The sequence below is a fragment of the Nerophis lumbriciformis genome, linkage group LG13 (genome assembly GCF_033978685.3).
Source record: "Nerophis lumbriciformis linkage group LG13, RoL_Nlum_v2.1, whole genome shotgun sequence".
NCBI lineage: Eukaryota > Metazoa > Chordata > Actinopteri > Syngnathiformes > Syngnathidae > Nerophis > Nerophis lumbriciformis.
In genome coordinates, this window is record NC_084560.2 from 23,725,595 (window position 1) to 23,745,420 (window position 19,826).

Genomic DNA, 19,826 nt, shown 5'->3' on the forward strand with positions numbered 1-19,826 from the left:
TGGGGTAACAGTAGTAAAGGGGTTAACCTCCTAGTGCCCCAAGACCCCATAGAGGAGCCTCCACTGCCGGATGCACTTTAACGTCATGCCCATATACTTGTATATTGAAGCACAGTACAACCCATCAAGCGGTGTGGCTTCATAGCTTACCAAAGTTGTACTAAAACATTTTGATAAGATTTTTGAGCGCCGTGTGTATTGTTCTATATTTTCAATGGAACACATAAAATGTTGGTGTTGTTTACTTGAGTCATATTGCCGTCATATTGCAGTCTACACGTATCTCTTATGTTTGACTGCCATCTACTGGTCACACTTATCATTACACCATGTACCAAATAAAATAGCTTCAAGGTCGGTAAGCAAAACCAGAATTATTCCGTACATTAGGCGCACCGGGTTATTAGGCGCACTGTCGAGTTTTGAGGGGGAAAAAGGATTTTAAGTGCGCCTTATAGTCCGGAAAATACGGTATATAAAAAAAGAAACATAAAATAGAATAAAAAACCAACACCTCAGCAAGGTGGCGTGGGATAAGTGAATGAGTACAGTAAATCATACAGACAACGCAAGACAGCCGACATGTTTATTTCAACTTTTAAAACATTATTTACACAACTCCACCAATGCCTGATGACATGAAAAACACAGAATATTCATATAAAAATGATCGGGTGTAAGTCAGAAATGTTGAAAATGATTCCCTCTTCGTGAGACTGTTTTGCTAAATTCTTGTCATGCACAATCTTAGTTTTTGCTGTTTGGATAATGAAGAAGGCAGCACTACCATGCATGATCATCCATTAACTGATGGAGAAATGATTGATTCATTGGGCCTTAATGCCATGAAAGCAGAGGAGTATCAAAATGATACATTTAAATGTCAATAAAAGAATTGTTGTCAAATGCCCGCCATATATACTGAACACTGTTTTATAGTAAGTGTGATTTTAATGGACATGTTCTCCACATTACACATAATTGCGGAAAGACTGAGTAGCAGCCCCTGTCATGTTTTGCAGCTTAATAAATGACAACACGCAACACGAACGCCCTCAGTAACCATTAAGCCGTTTTTAAAGGGACCACGGCATGTGTAAGGCCACGGAAAGAACACACATTTAGATGTCAGTATTTCCTGCTACAGTATAGGGAAAACGTTTTTTTTGACTCTTTTATAATGAAGCATCTAAGGCAGTGTTTCCTACAAGAACAATCACACACAAAGCATGTACAGGCGTCACGTATATAATACAGCGTACATATAGGAACTGACTAATGTGATATTATGGTAGAAAAGACAAACAGCAGCTGGCTTGCTCTAAATAAAGAGGCACACTTCGATGACGTCCGTTAGAATTCCAAACCATCCTCGAGAACAATATTGGTGCACTCACAACGCTATCTTATAGCATATTGTTTACGTCGTTGTTGTGGGTATGCTGTTGTGTGCACTTGTGTTGTGCATCAAACACTAAAAAAAAACCACTAACTCCAAAAGTGGTCACGTTTTCCTGTCAAACAAACATTGGATAAGCTGTAAAAGATTAACTATTTTGCTTTTTCTAGGGATTTTTGCGATGCCACTACAAAAAGGTATAGGTCAAAGAGAAAGAGAATAAGTGTGATGATAACCATAGAACAGGAAACAGACCATACTGTAAGGACATTTGGAGGGATTTACAGTTTACTCATTTGTACAATCTATATTTTATTGATGTATTTTTTTTAACTGTCCTGTCCAGTCACTCAGGCAAATCATATTGTTGATGTTGCTTTGTTGGGTCTGCTCCTGTCTCTGGCCATGCTCCCCCCCACCCCAGCAGATGATGGCGTAGAACACCGCAGAGGCCACCACAGCGTATATGTATTTTTTGTTGTTGTTGGTTTTACTTTTGTAGCTGTATGTAGAAATGGCTGGTTGCGTCAGCTATGCTCTTTTAATGTCTTTAATGTCCTTTGTGTTTGATGTTTCCCTCTTACACACATTCTTATGTGTGCTAGGGCTATGAGTTTTTTTTCCCTTGGCCTCAGTCTGGACCCCCTCTCCAGGGGCCCAGACTTAGACTGATTTTTTTTTTTTCTCACCCCCCTCAGCGTTTACCTGTTTCTCACCTTTTTTGTAAGGGGCGCCGGAAGTTGGCAGACCCCTCAGTGATCCTGTTCTGTCTCCCTGTAATGTTTGTCTGCTCTTGAATAAGATTGTGCTGAAAATCTTTATTTCCCCTAGGGGATTAATAAAGTATTTTTGATTCTGATTCTGATGTAGAGGTCCATATCGGCTGTAAGGATTTACTTTAGAAAATAAAAGTGTTGGATACTTCTCTTGTTGCCTTATTTGTATTAGACTTTATTAAATGTTTGGGTATAATTTTGTTAAACAAAACCAGCTTTCTTTTAAGTAATATAAAAATGTATCAGAGCTGTTTGTTTATTTTATGGAGGAATGCAGTTAATAATAGAATTGGCAACCAAAGTGATTAAAAAAGTATAGATTTTTAATCGAGAATCTGTTTGAATCGAGAATCAATTCGGAGTCAGATCGTTACCCCCAAGAATCGAATCGAATTAAATTGAGTGGTGTCCAAAGATTCACAGCCTTAATAAGCACAACTAGGGGTCACTATTGCCCTGCAAACACATTCCTTCCTTGTTTTATTTCATTATTTGTTGTTACATTTTTAACGTTACCTTAAACATTGCTTTGTATATGATAGCCACAGTTTGACACTGGAAAACGTCAATTCACTTTACATTATTTGCTATGGCCAGATTTGTTTTGAACTTAGAACAAGTCAACCAGCATTGTTCAGCTTTTGAGGCTTTTTACTGCACATTCTGAACAGTGCTGCATATAATACCACACATTTCCCCTTTTTACAATACATTTTCTCGACCAATGGTTTTAAGACTTTATTTTGTCTTTATCAATGCTAAAAAATGTACAATTTTTTCTTAAATAAAAAAAACGCAGACTGCATTGCACGACACTAAAAAAATGCAGGTGCACCAATATTGCTGTGGCTATTAGTGTCTGTCTGTTGGCAATTTTAGAGACATTCAGTGTGTCTACAGGTGGGACAAGCCAGGCTGGGACAGTAAAAGGCATTCTAACGGACAAACCAGCGCATCACAACTAGACTCACGGACGTCACAATATGTCAAATATGTCGGGAGAGCTTTCATCACCTCATGCAAAAGATAATACAAAAATTAATTGAAACAACTGAAAAAATTGAGTTGCAGTAAGTTAACCATCAGTTTATAAAATGTCCTATAATGCAACCATATGGATAAAAAGTATTGGGACACTAGGCTACTGTCGAAAGGCACAATCTACAAGTTTAACAGTCCTACAAGATTTGTACCTTTTGATACACCTTGGCACCAATCAAGGCATAAAATGTTAAAATGTTTTCGTTTCACAGGGTTTCCCAAATGTACTGGTCAAGAGCCCAAAAATATTTTTTATGATTATTTTCCATCCCCAATAACAATGCTGTCAGCCATTTAATCGGTGGTCAAAAAGGCCACTTGTTTTGTGATATTGACCCTTGAATGTGGCAAAACATGACATTTTTAGTAGGGGTAGCTAAAAAAATAGATGTACATTCAAGTCGCAATTTTTATTTAATTTGAATCAAAATCAATTAAAAAAAAGTTAAAGAATTGATTTAAAAAAAAGAAAAAACTATTTTTTGTTGCTTTTTTTAAGTAAATTTTTGGATAAAAACATTTAACAGCTATTATTGATATATTTTACTGTTGCTTTTGTAAATTTTTAGCATTGTATTTAATAAGTATTGTACTTGTATGTATTCTCAATTGCTTTGTAAATTTGTATCCTAAGTATTGGTGTTGCTCTATTTTCTCTTATTCTCTTGATTAAAATTCAGTGATTTTTTTTTTTTAAATACAATTTTTAAAATACATTTTTAAAGAGGTGTTTTTAGACGAAACACCGCGTGTATGTCAGCAGGCAAGAGTATCTTTTGAAACCTGTAACCTGTTTTGAAAAGATTTTATTATAATTTGCCGTATTGTCCGGACTACAAGCCACACAAGAATATAAACCGTGTCTACTAAATTTTCAAAGAAAAACATTTTTTTTTCATATATTAGCTGCACCAGACTATAAACCGCAGATGTATACTGGTACATTGTAAATTAAGATATTTATTTAGAAAGATTTTGTAAATATTTATTTACATACCTTAATGGTTTCCAAAGAATGCCTGTAACAAGGCAGTATAACGGCTGATCAAACAAAACACAAAAGTCACTGATGACTATATTCATTCTTAATGAGATGAATAAGATTTTCGCCTTTTTTTATTAAACTTCAATATTTTTATCAGAATGTGTAAACACTTTGAGTTTGAACTGTTTCTTATAGTGGATCCTTTTAGTACATTGTTTGATTTCTTTGCTTAATCCATTCTACAGTTATCTGTTAGCGAAGTAAAATCCATAGATTAGCCGCAGGGTTCAAAGCTTCGAAAAGCTCCTCTCAGCCCCAAAACCCAGTCTCTTATTGTTTACTTTTTCACGATATGAAGTAGAAATCTATTAATTTTGTCTTCAAACGTAACCGAAGTTATCTTATCAGTTTGCCGCTGCATTTGCATATTCATATCTTCCTAATCCTAATCTAGTGCTCTTTGCCAGAATGCAGGTAGTGTCAGCAGCACCCTGTTGTCCGTTCACTAACTACTTGTGCTACTGGGCTCAGTTGTTTGAAAAGCAAGGCTTTACAGATGCCACTTAACATGTGCATTGTAGCAGTGTGCTTTGCATGTTTTTGTTTTGGTTTCAGAAAAAATTAACTTCAATTCCTAAACAAATAATACACATGTCATCTTTGTGTCGTCACAAAGTGTTAAAGAGTATTATTTGTATCTTTTTCTTGTTGAATCATTGGAGTTGGTTAAAGAGAATGTAGTGGCTGCTTTGAAATAGTTCAAACCTGTCGCACAGATAGAATTGTAGAATCGGCATAAAAAAGACATCAGTTTTATAAAAAAACGGAAAACGTTCGCAAGAAATTCCTACAAATGGGCGGGAGGCAAAGATCTACCATTATATCATTTATTTTTATAAAGTTTCAGTATACTATTAATTTAACTATAAAGTCTGGCCGATTGTAACACAATTTGCACGTTTTGTTGCTCATACTGTGTTAATGAATAAACACACACACACACACACACACACACACACACATACATACAGCCCCACATTCGGGCCTCACAGTAACGTAGTTCCACAGTGCAGATGGAGCCTAGAACAGTGAGATCGTCACTTTGCTTGAATGTGCTTGGTCAAGGTCCTGTCACATGACCGTGGCCGCTCTAAGAAGAGTTCAGTAGGTTGCTAAGGACTGCAAAAAAAACAAAAAAACACAAGATGTATTATTTATTGTATGAGTATTAAATGGACATGCTGTGTGTTTGTCGTACCCTGGGGATCTGATTGAACCTCCCCTGCGTCAGCTTTGCGTGCAGCCTCTGGATCCTCCTCTAAAGAAGCGGACAATGTGTCACATTACATTTCACGCAACGCTGTGAGCTGTTTTTTTTTATTAGGGAGCACTCAAGTAGAGTATTTGCATATTCATTAATACATGCAAGGTGTAATCTTGGATGATAGCCTTACAATTACAGAGGGGAAACCAAATGTACTGTGTAGGAAGGGAAATAGTAGAATAGTGGCCCTCCAGGTTAAAAATGTATTATATTATAATTTTTGTATTGTTTAGAAAATATAATTAATTCACAGTATTTAAAAAAATATAATATAGTATTTAATTATTATTGAAAATATATTACTGGTAAAGAACAAAACAAATAATGGCAATCGTAGCAGTAGTCCTAATTAATTAATATTTATTTTACTATGAAAAATGTTTTAATACATTTAGATAATATAGCATATCATAGAAGGTAGCCAAAATTTAACAAAACAAACAAATTTACCTTCCAGGCTTTTATAGACAGATTGTGTTTATGAAAATATATATCATATTGTTGAATATATTGTAATATATATTAATAATATAATAGTAAATTAAAAAACAAATCAGAAACATCTCAATTTGAAAATAAATATATTTTAGTTATTTATTTCAGTTTTCCAAATTAATATTTACGATAAAAAAAAAAGGTAAATAAAATAATCACATTGGGAAATAATAAAAAAGGAATAATAGAATGTAATGATATTTAAATGTAGACAATTATATATAATTTTTAACATTCAAAAATATATTTTGATGTTTTTATGTATTAGTCATCATTATATATATATACATATATTGTTTCAATCTGAAGTAATAATAGAACGTAAATAATTCACAAAACATATATTGTAATATTTCCAAAAAATGTACTAAATGTAGAAGATTATATACTACTTCTATTATTAAAAAAAAATAAAAAATAAAAAATATATATATACATATAGTCAAAGAATATATATATTGTTTCAATGTATAACATTTAAGCATTGCAACAGTTGACACACCTGCTCCTTCCACATATCTTTTAAAGAGTGCCTATTTGTCTACTAAATCCTCAGTGTTCCAAACTGTAGTAATTATTTCCCTCTAAGTATGTGTATACATAATGGACAGGGTTTATATTTATGACTGTATCACAATCATGTCTCAGTGAATAAAATGCCTAATAATTAGTGCACAGCCTTTACATGAGACTAAAGTAATGGACTGATGGAGCGCAACAAGGCTGCATGTACTGCAGGGGGAGCAAATATTTGACTTGCATGTTGCACCCACATTGTGCCACTGTCGGAATTGACTGTAAATATCAACAGTGCTGAATGAGCAGTTTTAAGACGCAATGGTTGTGTGTGTATTGACAACTCATATAGCTGACTTTGCTGATATACAGCTGACACATGCAGCCGTGTTCTATATGAGGACATTCTATTTGTCCTGCTCAGTTTAAACCAGGGGACATTTAACACAGATAAAGTGTATCATCTGAAAATATTCCACTCTTTTCTTGTGTGAAAAGATATGATTGAAATAGGATTTCCTGATCTCACCCCACAGGACAACGTCACAGTAAGTTGAATAAGAAAAAAAGACCGTGATTTACCCTGCATTGTCCTGAAGCACAGTTTCTTCTTCTGATAGGTATAATATCCAGTGGCTGCTCCCACAACGGCCACGCCCATTGCACACAGGATTGCTGCCAAGGAGCCTGAGTTGGTTTCTAAAATCAAAACAAACAAAAAAACAAAGCAAACTATTACTTTTGCAGCTTCTTCTTACAGTTTTTCCCAATTGCTTACACACTAAATTTTACATGTTCACACAGTTAACAAAAGTCTACACAGTAAACAAAACCACTGTGCAGATTTGCCTAATATTAGGCATAGACTCTGCTTCACATTTTTTGCGAAATATTACACACAATGCTTTACACACACCTTCCCATCTTGCACACATAACAATTGTGATACACACATTTTTACACTTTACACACACACTAGGATTGTGATACACACATCTTTACACCTTACACAAAGATAAGGATTGTGAAGTCACTTCCTGGTCAATCCAAAGGGCTGGCTTGCCAACGACCACACAATGGAACACATTGGATAATCACATCCACCAGGTGTAAAGACACACAGGTGATAAATTGAAAATACAGCTTTCAAGTGGGTGCTACAGCTATACAGTTTTTTTCCATTTGTAATTTTTATTTCCAGATTTTTTTTCAAACCTCTTAATTTGTCTCATATTTTAATTTGTACTGCATATCATTGTTGACTACTGTGATAGCTTACTTTTCCTGAATATGGTAAAAATACATATTTGAAGTTTGCAGCATCATTGTTGAGCACTTCTTGAAAAGATAACAGGATATTTTTACTTTCTCTTTACGTATAGGCCCACTTCAAAGTAAACAATGACGATTGCTTTGGATTTCCCAATATACTTTCTCAAGTTACAGTAATCATTCATCACATATGCTAAAAAGATCAGGCAAAATGCCCCAAACATGCGATTTCTTATAGTAAAATATGGGTTTTTGTATTTATCACTGTTCTGGGTAACTCACTCCAATAGTGTCTTATCATTTGAAGTCTGTGTGAGTGAGATGGCAATACAACTGCATTTTTTTTTACAAATGCTTGCTTTATTTTGATGTATGGGCATATGTTTTGACCGAAGTGTGTCATTTTGCAAATAATCTAGGAATTAAGAAAATGTCCTGTTGTGTATGGAAAAGTGTGTAAATCCTTTTGAAAAAAGACACGCAGTTAGTAAAATTGTGTGTTTTTTTTTTTTTTAAACTGTCCATTTTAACACTTTTAGATGTTTTAAATCAGCCCCAGTGTTAAAGTATATTTGTGTCGTTGGTCAAGTTCTGAAATTAAACAGTAGCTGTAGGAAGTTATGTATTCATATTAGGACTGTCAAAGTTAGCGTGTGAACGCAAGCGATTAATCACAAAAAACAGGACTTGAGATAAAACTGTTATCAAGTTTTGATCTAAGTAAATGACATGCATACAAGTAAAACATGTTCTGACAATAAAATTGCATTTGTGTCAAAATATTCAAGTCTTTCTTTCTCATACCCTCAACAAACGTACTGCAATAATCGCGTGCAGTCCAAATTCAAGAGTGTGATTAATTGGATTTAAAAAATATATATATTGTTGGACAGCAAGAATAAGTTTATTTTACGTTAATACAGTATGTAGAATAAAAAAGTATGGTGGAACTGCCGAAAGGGCAGTTTCAACGAAACAATATTTTCCATTCCATGAAAGTTGAGCAAAACTTGGCGTTCATGGATGCATATCTTAACTCCACAATTAGTTTTTTCTCTGGCTTTTTTGATAAACTACTATACCACGATTCATTCCAGCAATTCATTTAGCGGGTGTTCAAAGTGCAGTCGGGGGGCTATTTTCGGCCGGCAGCATCTACTAAAAATTCAATTAATTCATTATTAAGGTAAGGTAATAGATATTGCACTAATACCTACAGTACTGGCGTTGTCACCTATACTGTAGCACAACATTTGTCTTCTAATGCACAGCATATCTTGAACTAGATTGAATTGGTTGTTTGCATCATTATTGTTTTGCATTAAGAAGGTCATGTAATGTGACAATTACTGAAAGAAATTTGACCACAAATGTTCTCCTTGCCTCTCCCTGCTCTGTTACCGATAAGAATAATGGCTAATTTCTCCCGTGGCGCACAGTGTCAGTGCTGGGCTGGTAATTTAACGTACAAGGCTTGAATCTCGGTCGAAATTGTGCCAGGAACCTGTGCAATATTACAAAACCCAAAACCAGTGAATTGGCACGTTGTGTAATTCCTAAATAAAAACAGAATACAATGATTTGCAAATCCTTTTCAATTTATATTCAATTGAATAGACTGCAAAGACAAGATATTTAATGTTCGAACTGAGAAACTTTTTTTTTTTTTTGCAAATAATCATTACCGTAACTTAGAATTTAATGGCAGCAACACGTTGCAAAAAAGTTGGCACAGGGGCATTTTTACCACTGTGTTACATGGCCTTGGGCACTAATACACCTCCATACCATCACAGATGCTGGCTTTTGCGCTTATAACAATCCGGATGGTTCTTTTTCTCTTTGGTCCGGAGGACACGACGTCCACAGTTTCCAAAAACAATTTGAAATGTGGACTTGTCAGACCACAGAACACTTTTCCACTTTGCATCAGTCCATCTTAGATGAGCTCGGGCTACGCGAAGCCGGCGGCGTTTCTGGGTGTTGTTGATAAATGGCTTTCGCTTTTAACTTGCACTTACAGATGTAGCGACCAACTGTAGTTACGATCATTGCTTACGTGCAGTGATTTCTCCAGATTCTCTGAACCTTTTGATGATATTACGTACCGTAGATGGTGAAATCCCTAAATTCCTTGCAATAGCTCATTGAGAAATGTTGTTCTTAAACTGTTCGACAATTTACTCACGCATTTGTTCACAAAGTGGTGACCCTCGCCCCATCCTTGTTTGTGAATGACTGAGCATTTCATGGAAGCTGCTTTTATACCCAATCATGTCACCCATCTGTTCCCAATTAGCCTGTTCACCTGTGGAATGTTCCAAATAAGTGTTTGATGAGCATTCCTCAACTTTCTCAGTCTTTTTTGCCACGTGTGCCAGCTTTTTTGAAACATGTTGCAGGCTTTGAATTCCAAATGAGCTAATATTTGCAAAAAATAACAAAGGTTTCCAGTTCGAATGTTAAATATCTTGTCTTTGCAGTCTATTCAATTGAATATAGGTTGAAAAGGATTTGCAAATCATTGTATTCTGTTTTTATTTACCATTTACACAACGTGCCAACTTCACTGGTTTTGGGGTTTGTATGTTAAATTTGTTTTTTTGTACTAAAAACCAACATTATTGAACTATTTATTTCCCATCAATTCATTTTAGTACAGAACACGCATCAAATTAAATTAAAGTTTGATAAAAAATAAATAAAAATAAATCATTTGAAATTCTAATTAGGGCCCTGATTTAGCCTGGTGAAGCCCTGAGACAGTCTCAGTTTATTGCGTGGCGACCTTGTCTTGGAACAATTCAGGTATGACTGCTCGCTGCGAAAATGTCATCTCAGCTGGAAAGTTTCGCAAAAAATGCACAAAGTGTGCGTGAGTGTGTATGATTTTACCACAGCTTCGTGCCTTAATGATCTCAGCTAACAAGTAATTATAACACATGAAAACATTCACAGCGGCGACAAAAGTCTGCATCTGGAACCTGGTTACTATGACAACACCCATTCATTTCCAAACCGTCTCACAGCATGCAACATTTTCAATGTTTGCTTCCTTCCTGTTTTTTTCCCCCTTTCCATTGGGTGCAGTTGCCATTCAGATAGAATGGCAGGATGTTGTGCCGCCACAATAGATGACGACGAGATGGAAGGATGTATGGTTGTGACGGGGGAAGCGGGGGTGTAAAGGGCAGCCGAGTGAATGGAAGAGAAGATGGGAGGAAGTCCACTTAAAAAAGGAGAGACGAGATGAGTCGCAAAAGAAATGATACATCAAGATGAGTCAATAAAAGAAAGAGGTGGAGGGCGCGGACGTGTACGTGCACATACCACACCGCAGTTTCGGCATTCTGTGTTTTCGTTTTGATTGGGCATGTGTACCTAATGTTGTGGCCCATGAAGACAACCTGTGCCAGCGTGATTCATTGTTTACATTTTGATTAGTTCAAATTAATGGCATTTATTTTACTTAGGCCTTGTGATTAGTACACCAACACCGACAGACGTAAAGTATATGTCAGAAAACAAATATGGGAATGTTGTTGCAGCTGGTTTAACGGGAAGTAAACAAGTAGTTAAAGAGCACTCACCCTCATCTTCAGCAACTGTTATTGGGAAGAAAAAGAACAAAGACATATTGGCATGAACATATGAAAGAAGTACATACTGACTGAACAGCATTTAGGTAAAAGGCAGATACAGTTTATAAAATCATCACAATTACTATTTAGGAATTAGAGACACTTTAAGCAGACAATAATACTTCAAAGTTTTGTAATCTGATGTAGAAAAGCTATTTCTGGTAATTGCTTTATAGTAAATTCAACAATGTACAAACCCCAAAACCAGTAAAGTTGGCACGTTGTGTAAATGGTAAATAAAAACAAAATACAATGATTTGCAAATCCTTTTCAACCTATATTCAATTGAATATAGTGCAAAGACAAGATACTTAACGTTCGAACTGGAAAACGTTGTTATTTTTTGCAAATATTAGCTAATTTGGAATTTGATGCCTGCAACATGTTTCAAAAAAGATGGCACAAGTGGCAAAAAAGACTGAGAAAGTTGAAGAATGCTCATCAAACACTTATTTGGAACATACTACAGGTGAACAGGCTGACTTTTGCGCCAACTTTTTTGCAATGTGTTGCTGCCATTGTATTCTAAGTTAATGATTATTTGCACAAAAAAATATGATTCTCAGTTTGAACATTAAATATCTTGTCTTTGCAGTCTATTTAATTGAATATAAGTTGAAATGGATTTGTAAATCATTGTATTCTGTTTTTATTTACGAATTACACAACGTGCCAACTTCACTGGTTTTGGGTTTTGTAAATAAACAAGTCAAAGAAGAGAAAAAAAAATCATCTTCCTGTATCCTGTTTGCATTGCGGAGTGCATGCTCGTTATATCCTGTGTGTTTAGTCTGCTACGGCTAAAATGTACACGTCTTTTGCCTCTTTTCCTCCATCCTGTCCTTGCAGACAAGCCATTTCCTTACTTTTTTCCCACCACCCAATTCCTTCCTTCAGCTGTCACCAGTTATCCACTCAGTTCCTGCTTTGTCTGCATTGGTATTCAAGGGGGACGCACAATGTAGATTTACTCCTGATTTTTTTTTTATCAATAGTGTTTATTGTTCTGGTAAGCGCACACACGACATCTTAAGATGTTTTTATGACATCTTATTTATGATGATTTTTTTGTTACACAATTAATGATGTGCCAAATCGATCGGCCACCAATCTGACTATTTCCGTGAAAAAGTATGTGATATACTCAACTAACAATAACAATCAACTCCATTATGGTAAAAAAAAAAAAAAAAAATTCTTAGTATATTAAGTATCCTTATCAAGTATTATTAAGTATATAGATAGAAATGTGTTACAGCAGAAATTAAGCAGTTATTAACAGGAAATGAACAAGTAGATTAATAAGAGTCTAGAGAGAGGATAATATAACAACCGTCGGCGTGTCAGCATTGTTGCAGTCGATTCATAAATTGGTAGTGTCAATATTAAGGGTAGTATCAGTATATATTCAATACGAGTGTGACAAGATTGATAATTTTATTTTCTCAAAACTACTTTTTTGTTGTTTTTGGTCATTTTAACTAACTCAAGGAATAGTTTCCTGGAGGACTTTAAGGGCAAAACCCAAAGGGTTTGAATGAGTAGCAGATAGTAGTTTTTGATTTTGTTAAGTTCCATCCATCCCACCATTTTCTACCGCTTGTCCCTCCCAGGGTCGCGAGGGTGGCAGGAGCATATCCCAGCTGCATTCGTGCAAAAGGCAGGGTACACCCTGGACAAGTCGCCACCTCATCGCAGATTTTGTTAAGTCATTGTGAACTATTGACTTTGTTTTGATGAAATAATTGTATTTAATAAAAGAGAAGAAGGAACTAGCTTAAATATTGTGTTGATATAGTTAGACTCCAACACCCCCCGCGACCCCAAAAGGGACAAGCGGTAGAAAATGGATGGATGGATAGTTAGACTGTCAATAGCACTCACTGTAAATAAATGGAAAAATGTACAGTTAAACCAAGTGATGGGTATCGGTATTGGCCGATCTCAGTCATGGATGATTGGTATCGGAATCGGCACCTTAATCGAAACATATGCCTAAACACAATAAATGGATGGCACGTCTGCACCACACCTCGCGTAAAATATTTTCTAGATTTTAAAACCAATGAGAAGAGATGTAGACTGCTCACTGTCAAAGTAGTTTTACCTTGGTTTTGGTTAGTATTCTGTCCCAGAGGGTCAGCTGAAAACCTAAATGTACAAAAACCGAAGCAACTTTTTCCATAATATTGTCCATCCCATCCATTTTCTACCGCGTATTCCCTTTGGGGTCGCGGGGGGCGCTGGAGCCTATCTCAGCTACAATCGGGCGGAAGGCGGGGTACACCCTGGACAAGTCGCCACCTCATCGCAGGGCCAACACAGATAGACAGACAACATTCACACTCACATCCACACACTAGGGCCAATTTAGTGTTGCCAATCAACCTATCCCCAGGTGCATGTCTTTGGAGGTGGGAAGGAACCGGAGTACCCGGAGGGAACCCACGCAGTCACGGGGAGGACATGCAAACTCCACACAGAAAGATCCCGAGCCCCGGATTGAACCTAAGACTACTCAGGACCTTCGTATTGTGAGGCAGATGCACTAACCCCTCTTCCCCCGTGCTGCCCCTCCATAATATTGTATATACTGTAAATACAATTAACATCATTTCCGGACTATAAGGCCGCAACTTTTTTTCTACGCTTTGAACCCTGCACTTTTTACAGCGTCACCCCACCCTATAAGCAAAACAGGCGTAGGGCTCATTGATCCGTGGGGGCCCCGTTTTGCGCAAGGAAGGGTAATTAAAATGTCAATTGAATGACAGTGCGCTTCAGATGAAATTTTATCTCCAATGTATTTCTAACCGTTTCCTGCGTTTCTGCTTGTGTTGAGGTACTGGGTTCATATCCCGGTCTGAGATTATGCAGGAAGATTTATAAAGTTGTGTTATAATAGTGTTAAAATGTATATTTTGCACAAAAAATAATAACTATACAACAATGTATTTCCCATGAATTCATTATAGTACAAAACATGCATGAAATGAAATTCAAGTTTGATTCAAAATTTAGAAAAAAATGGTGTAATGCTGTGGCAGGCGTGCCTTCAATTAAATTCTGCTTAAGGCCCCGATTTAGCTTAGCATTTATACAATGCTGCGGGGAATTTATGGATTTTTTCTGAGTTCACAAGCTTTACATACGGCCAATGAATTAAGCTTTGTCACATCAGACTAATACATTTGCAAAACAGGTCACGGTGGACAATTGAAATTTAATCAAACAGACTCACACAATCATTCAGTCAGCCATTTAGCGTGTTATGGACTCACCGTTATCATGTCAAAGTCTTGACAAAATGCACACAACGCAGCTCTAAAACCGAAGGCCACCGACCCTGCCATCGGGTTGTAGACACACTTGTACAAAATAAAAACTGTCTAAAAATTAAGTGGGTGTGGCTTATATTTAGCTGCGCTCAATAGTCCGGAAATTTTACATAACATAACATTGAATAAGAAAAATAATATATTTACATGCCAAAAAACAATGTGAAATACATATCAACCGTGAAATCTTATGGTTACATTAACATTTAACTTTACTTTGCCATTTATTGAACACTCTTTCGGCGAGGGAGGAGGGGAGAAAAAAGCAGCCCAGACGCCACGTTCATACTGAAATTCCTTGTCATACAAATCAGACAAAAAGTGGGGCATACAAAAACCGAGGTACCACTACGGTAAGACTCCAGTAAGTTTGTCAAGTTAAAGCAGTTGCCGTGTTTTGTCATGCCATTAATAAAATCTGTCACACAATCATCTTTGCATTACACTTCCTTAATTTACCAATACATTTAAAATGGAACTGCACATTTTGGGGAATTTTGCCTATCGTTCACAATCATTACGAAAGACAAGAACACACGTCTTTTTTTTTTTATTTAAAAAAATGATCAAAAAAATGCTTGGAAGATGCGTCTAATGGGAGTCACCGTTGTAACCTTCAAAGCCCACTAAGACAACTTCTAATTCCTCCAACTTTTTGTATACACACTGCAAGTCTTATATAATGTAGTAACAGACACATTAATAACAATATGTAATATGTACAATATTTACCATATTTTGATCAGTTTAATAATTTCCAGGACTGACTTCTTCCGTGCATTGATTTCCGTTTCCATAGCAGCAAACTTCCGACAATGTGTGTTTCTACTTCCTGATACAAAATGCTTGTGTGTCATCTAATCATGGCATACTAGGTCAAAAACAACAAAGACAGCTGTTTTTGGTCAAATGAGGATTTACATCCTTATCTTTTTGAAGCTGAATGAACTGAGGATGAACTTCTTGAAGCGAGCACAAAGGAAGAGTGAGACGTTGGAGCAGACAGAAGCCGATATAGTGAGGTTATAGCGACTCGAATCTGCAAATGTGGAATTTGGAGACAAGCTATTGAGACATAAATTGTGTGCTTACCCCAAATAAACCAGAATAAACATCCCCGGCTAGCTGGACCAGACAAACAACTGTACATCACGTGAGTAACTTTAATACTGATCATGATACACGCAGCATGTCATGTGTGTTATTACAACTACAATACATACGCCGTCTGGTTAGCTAAGCTGTGTATAAACAAAACATGAGATGTGGGCTAAAACTTTACAGATACTGTAATATGATTGTTTATGTTTTTCAGTCAGTACAAAGTGGTGTCTTATCGCAGTGTTGTGCATTACAAACTCAAACGTGTTTCCTGCTGATGTAGAATCTAGCTTATCTCTTGCTGTAGTTAGCTTTCACGGCTAATACCGAAGCACGCCGATGTGTTTCTTCGCTAGAAAAAGACTTCCTCAGTGTTCGCGCTTACAATAACAATGTCGCTCCAGCTGGGTTATTATACAGGTTACAGAACGTAAATTAAGTAGAGGTTGAATTGATTGCTCCCATTAGCTGCATTGCTAGCTACCTAGAACGATACGATTTTGACATGTTAGAATGCAAATTTAAATTTTTTTTTTATCTCTCATAATGATTGTGAACGATAGGCAAAATAAAATAAAAAATGCAGTTCTCCTGTAACACTGCATGATTAGCTGCAGATTAACTTACTTTTACACTTGTATGACTGTTCAACTATTACTTAAAACACTGTTTGTGTGCGGTTTAATAGAGGTTTTATAATGGCAACAGCTTGACCCAGGAACTGATTATTTCTATTTGCATTGTTTCCTCTAAGAAATTGTGAAATTGTAAATATTTGTGATCTTAAACTAACACTGAAAAATACTGTGCATCTGGAAAGTATTCACAGCGCTTCATTTTTTCCACATTTTGTTATGTTATAGCCTTATTCCAAAATTGAATACATTAATTTTTGTCCTCAAAATTCAACACACAATACCCCATAATGACAATGTGAAAAGGTTGTTTTTGGAAATGTATTAAAAAAATAAAAAAATACAAAAATCATGTGTACCGTACATAAGTAAGAATTTAGAGAACAATATTGAATTTATTCATTTTTGGAAAAAAGACTGTAACATAACAAAATGTGGAAAAAGTGAAGCGCTGTGAATACTTTCCAGATGCACTGTATACGACTAGGTGATTGTGTTCATTCATACAGTAATGTAATTGGGATTTGCTCACCTTCTCCTGTGGCTTCAGCAACGTGTGCTATGGAAGGAAAAAAGGCAAGATATTTAAAGAAGGTTGGACATACAGTAAAGCTCAAAGTTCAAGTTTATTTGATCTAAAGGCAAAGGCTCTTGCGAGCTGCCTCCCTGTGTATACATGTGTCATTATGACTCCCTTGTACCTGCTTCAACATGCCCGACAAAGCCACTAATGACAGAGTTCACAGGAGGAGAGCCTTTCACTCCATTATAATGATTATACGCACCTAGCTGACTAAGCTTTCAGGTGGAGAATAAAAAAAAAATAAAAAAATAAAAGCTCTCTTGTTCCTACGTTGTTGTTCTTATTTTTCCAGCGTGGGAATGAAACACTCTGTGTGGGAAGCTAGTTAAAGAAAGCAAAAATAACAATCACTGTGCTTACACACTACACAATTTATCTATTCAGATTTAGGTTCCGTTTATAAACCTATTTTCAACCATCTTTTCAACCTTGAGTAGGAAAAAATTGTTTTTCCCTTGAAAACTCACAATTTTGTGCCCGTATTTCTGACGTATTTTAATATTCATGAAAAAAAATCCTCTCCGTAATGGCCGCAGCAGCTTCCGCTCAGCAACACTCGGTGGGAATTCAAATCAAAAACATTTCAGTGTGTATGTGCGTGATAAATATTTTCAAATGCAAATGTAGATAGTGTCAATAAAAGTACAAAACCCAAAACCAGTGAAGTTGGCATGTCGTGTAAATCATAAATAAAAACAGGATACAATGATTTGAAAATCCTTTTCAACTTATATTCAATTGAATGGACTGCAAACACTATATATTTAAAGTTCGAACTGGAAAACGTTGTTATGTTTGGCAAATATTAGCTCATTTGGAATTTGATGCCTGCAACATGTTTTAAAAAAGCTGGCACAAGTGGCAACAAAGACTGAGAAAGTTGAGGAATGCTCATCAAACACTTATTTGGAAAATCCCACAGGTGAACAGGCTAATTGGGAACAGGTGGGTGCCATGATTGGGTATAAAAGCAGCTTCCATGAAATGCTCAGTCATTCACAAACAAGGATGGGGTGAGGGTCACCACTTTGTGAACACGTGTGAGCAAATTGTCCAACAGTTTAAGAACAACATTTCTCAATGAGCTATTGCAAGGAATTTAGGGATTTCACCATCTAAGGTCTGTAATATCATCCAAAGGTTCAGAGAATCTGGAGAAATCACTGCACGTAACATTGAATGCCTGTGACCTTCGATCCCTGCATCAAAAAGCGACATCAGTGTGTAAAGGATATCACCACATGGGCTCAGGAACACTTCAGAAAACCACTGTCAGTAACTACAGTTTGTCGCTACATCTGTAAGTGCAAGTTAAAACTCTACTATGCAAAGCCAAAGCCATTTATCAACAACACCGAGAAAAAACGCTGGCTTTGCTGGGCCAGAGCTCATCTAAGATGGACTGATGCAAAGTGGAAAAGTGTTCTGTGGTCTGACGAGTCCACATTTCAAATTGTTTTTGGAAACTGTGGACGTCGTGTCTGCCGAAACAAAGAGGAAAAGAGCCATCCAGATTGTTATAGGTGCAAAGTTGAAAAGCCAGCATCTGTGATGGTATGGGGGTGTATTAGTGCCCAAGGCATGGGTAACTTACACATCTGTGAAGGCACCATTAATGCTGAAAGGTACATACAGGTTTTGGAGCAACATATGTTGCCATCTAAGCAACGTTATCATGGACGCCCCTGCTTATTTCAGCAAGACAATGCCAAGCCATGTGTTACAACAGCGTGGCTTCATAGTAAAAGAGTGCAGGTACTAGACTTGCCTGCCTGTAGTCCACATCTGTCTCTCGTTGAAAATGTGTGGCGCATTATGAAGCGTAAAATACAACGACCCCAGATTGTTGAACAACTTAAGCTGTACATCAAGCAAGAATGGGAAAGAATTCCACCTGAAAAGCTTCAAAAACTGGTCTTCTCAGTTTCCAAACGTTTACCGAGTGTTGTTAAAAGGAAAGGCCATGTAACACAGTGGTAAAAATGCCCCTGTGCCAACTTTTTTGCAATGTATTGCTGCCATTAAATTCTAAGTTAATGATTATTTCCCAAAAAAAATTAAGTTTCTCAGTTCGAACATACAATATATTTTCTTTGCAGTCTATTCAATTAAATATAAGTTGAAAAGGATTTGCAAATCATTGTATTCTATTTTTATTTACGAATTACACAACATGCCAACTTTACGGGTTTTGGGTTTTGTACAATATGCTGTACAAAAAGGGGCAACTAATTTTATCTGACAGTTAAGAATATTACCTCAAAACATTGCCTATGCACCTAATACATTATTTAGGATGACAACAGTTTAACATTGTAACAGATTACTTCTGTTATTTTCAAAGACGAACAATATTTCAAACTACTGTGAACAAATCAGACAAAGACAGTCTTCGCGGTTCAATTACTGCGGTCTTCGTGCAAGTACCATTAAGTACGTTGAGATTTAAGTACCCATCCAAGTTTTCAGGTTGAAATTACGTACGTTTTACAGTGTACGGAATATTTCAAGAGCACAGTGTTTATAAGTAAGTGTGGAAGCTGTGTGGCGGGCTTATAAGGCATCATAAAAATGAATACTGTAAATTAATTTAACACAGGGGTGGTCTGCAATGTAACCCCCGCGATAATTGAGGGAAACCTAAAATATATTGACTCCTCAGTAATATACCCAGCTTGTTCCTCGGTGTTAGCAATCAACAAACAATATAGTGTATATTA

The 19,826-nt window shown here is 36.4% G+C and overlaps 1 protein-coding gene across 1 annotated transcript in view; it reads right to left on the minus strand.

Moving 5' to 3' along the window:
- Nucleotides 1-572: 572 nt before the first annotated feature.
- The window catches only part of LOC133613723 (uncharacterized), a 48,201-nt gene continuing 28,947 nt past the window's right edge, over nt 573-19,826 (minus strand). The window contains exons 8-12 of the mRNA XM_061971465.2: nt 17,056-17,082; nt 11,399-11,413; nt 7,119-7,235; nt 5,460-5,519; nt 573-5,380 (exon numbers count right to left, since the gene is read on the minus strand). Coding sequence (XP_061827449.1) covers nt 5,352-5,380; nt 5,460-5,519; nt 7,119-7,235; nt 11,399-11,413; nt 17,056-17,082 — 248 coding nt within the window. The 3' untranslated portion in view covers nt 573-5,351. The remainder of the gene's footprint in view (nt 5,381-5,459; nt 5,520-7,118; nt 7,236-11,398; nt 11,414-17,055; nt 17,083-19,826) is intronic.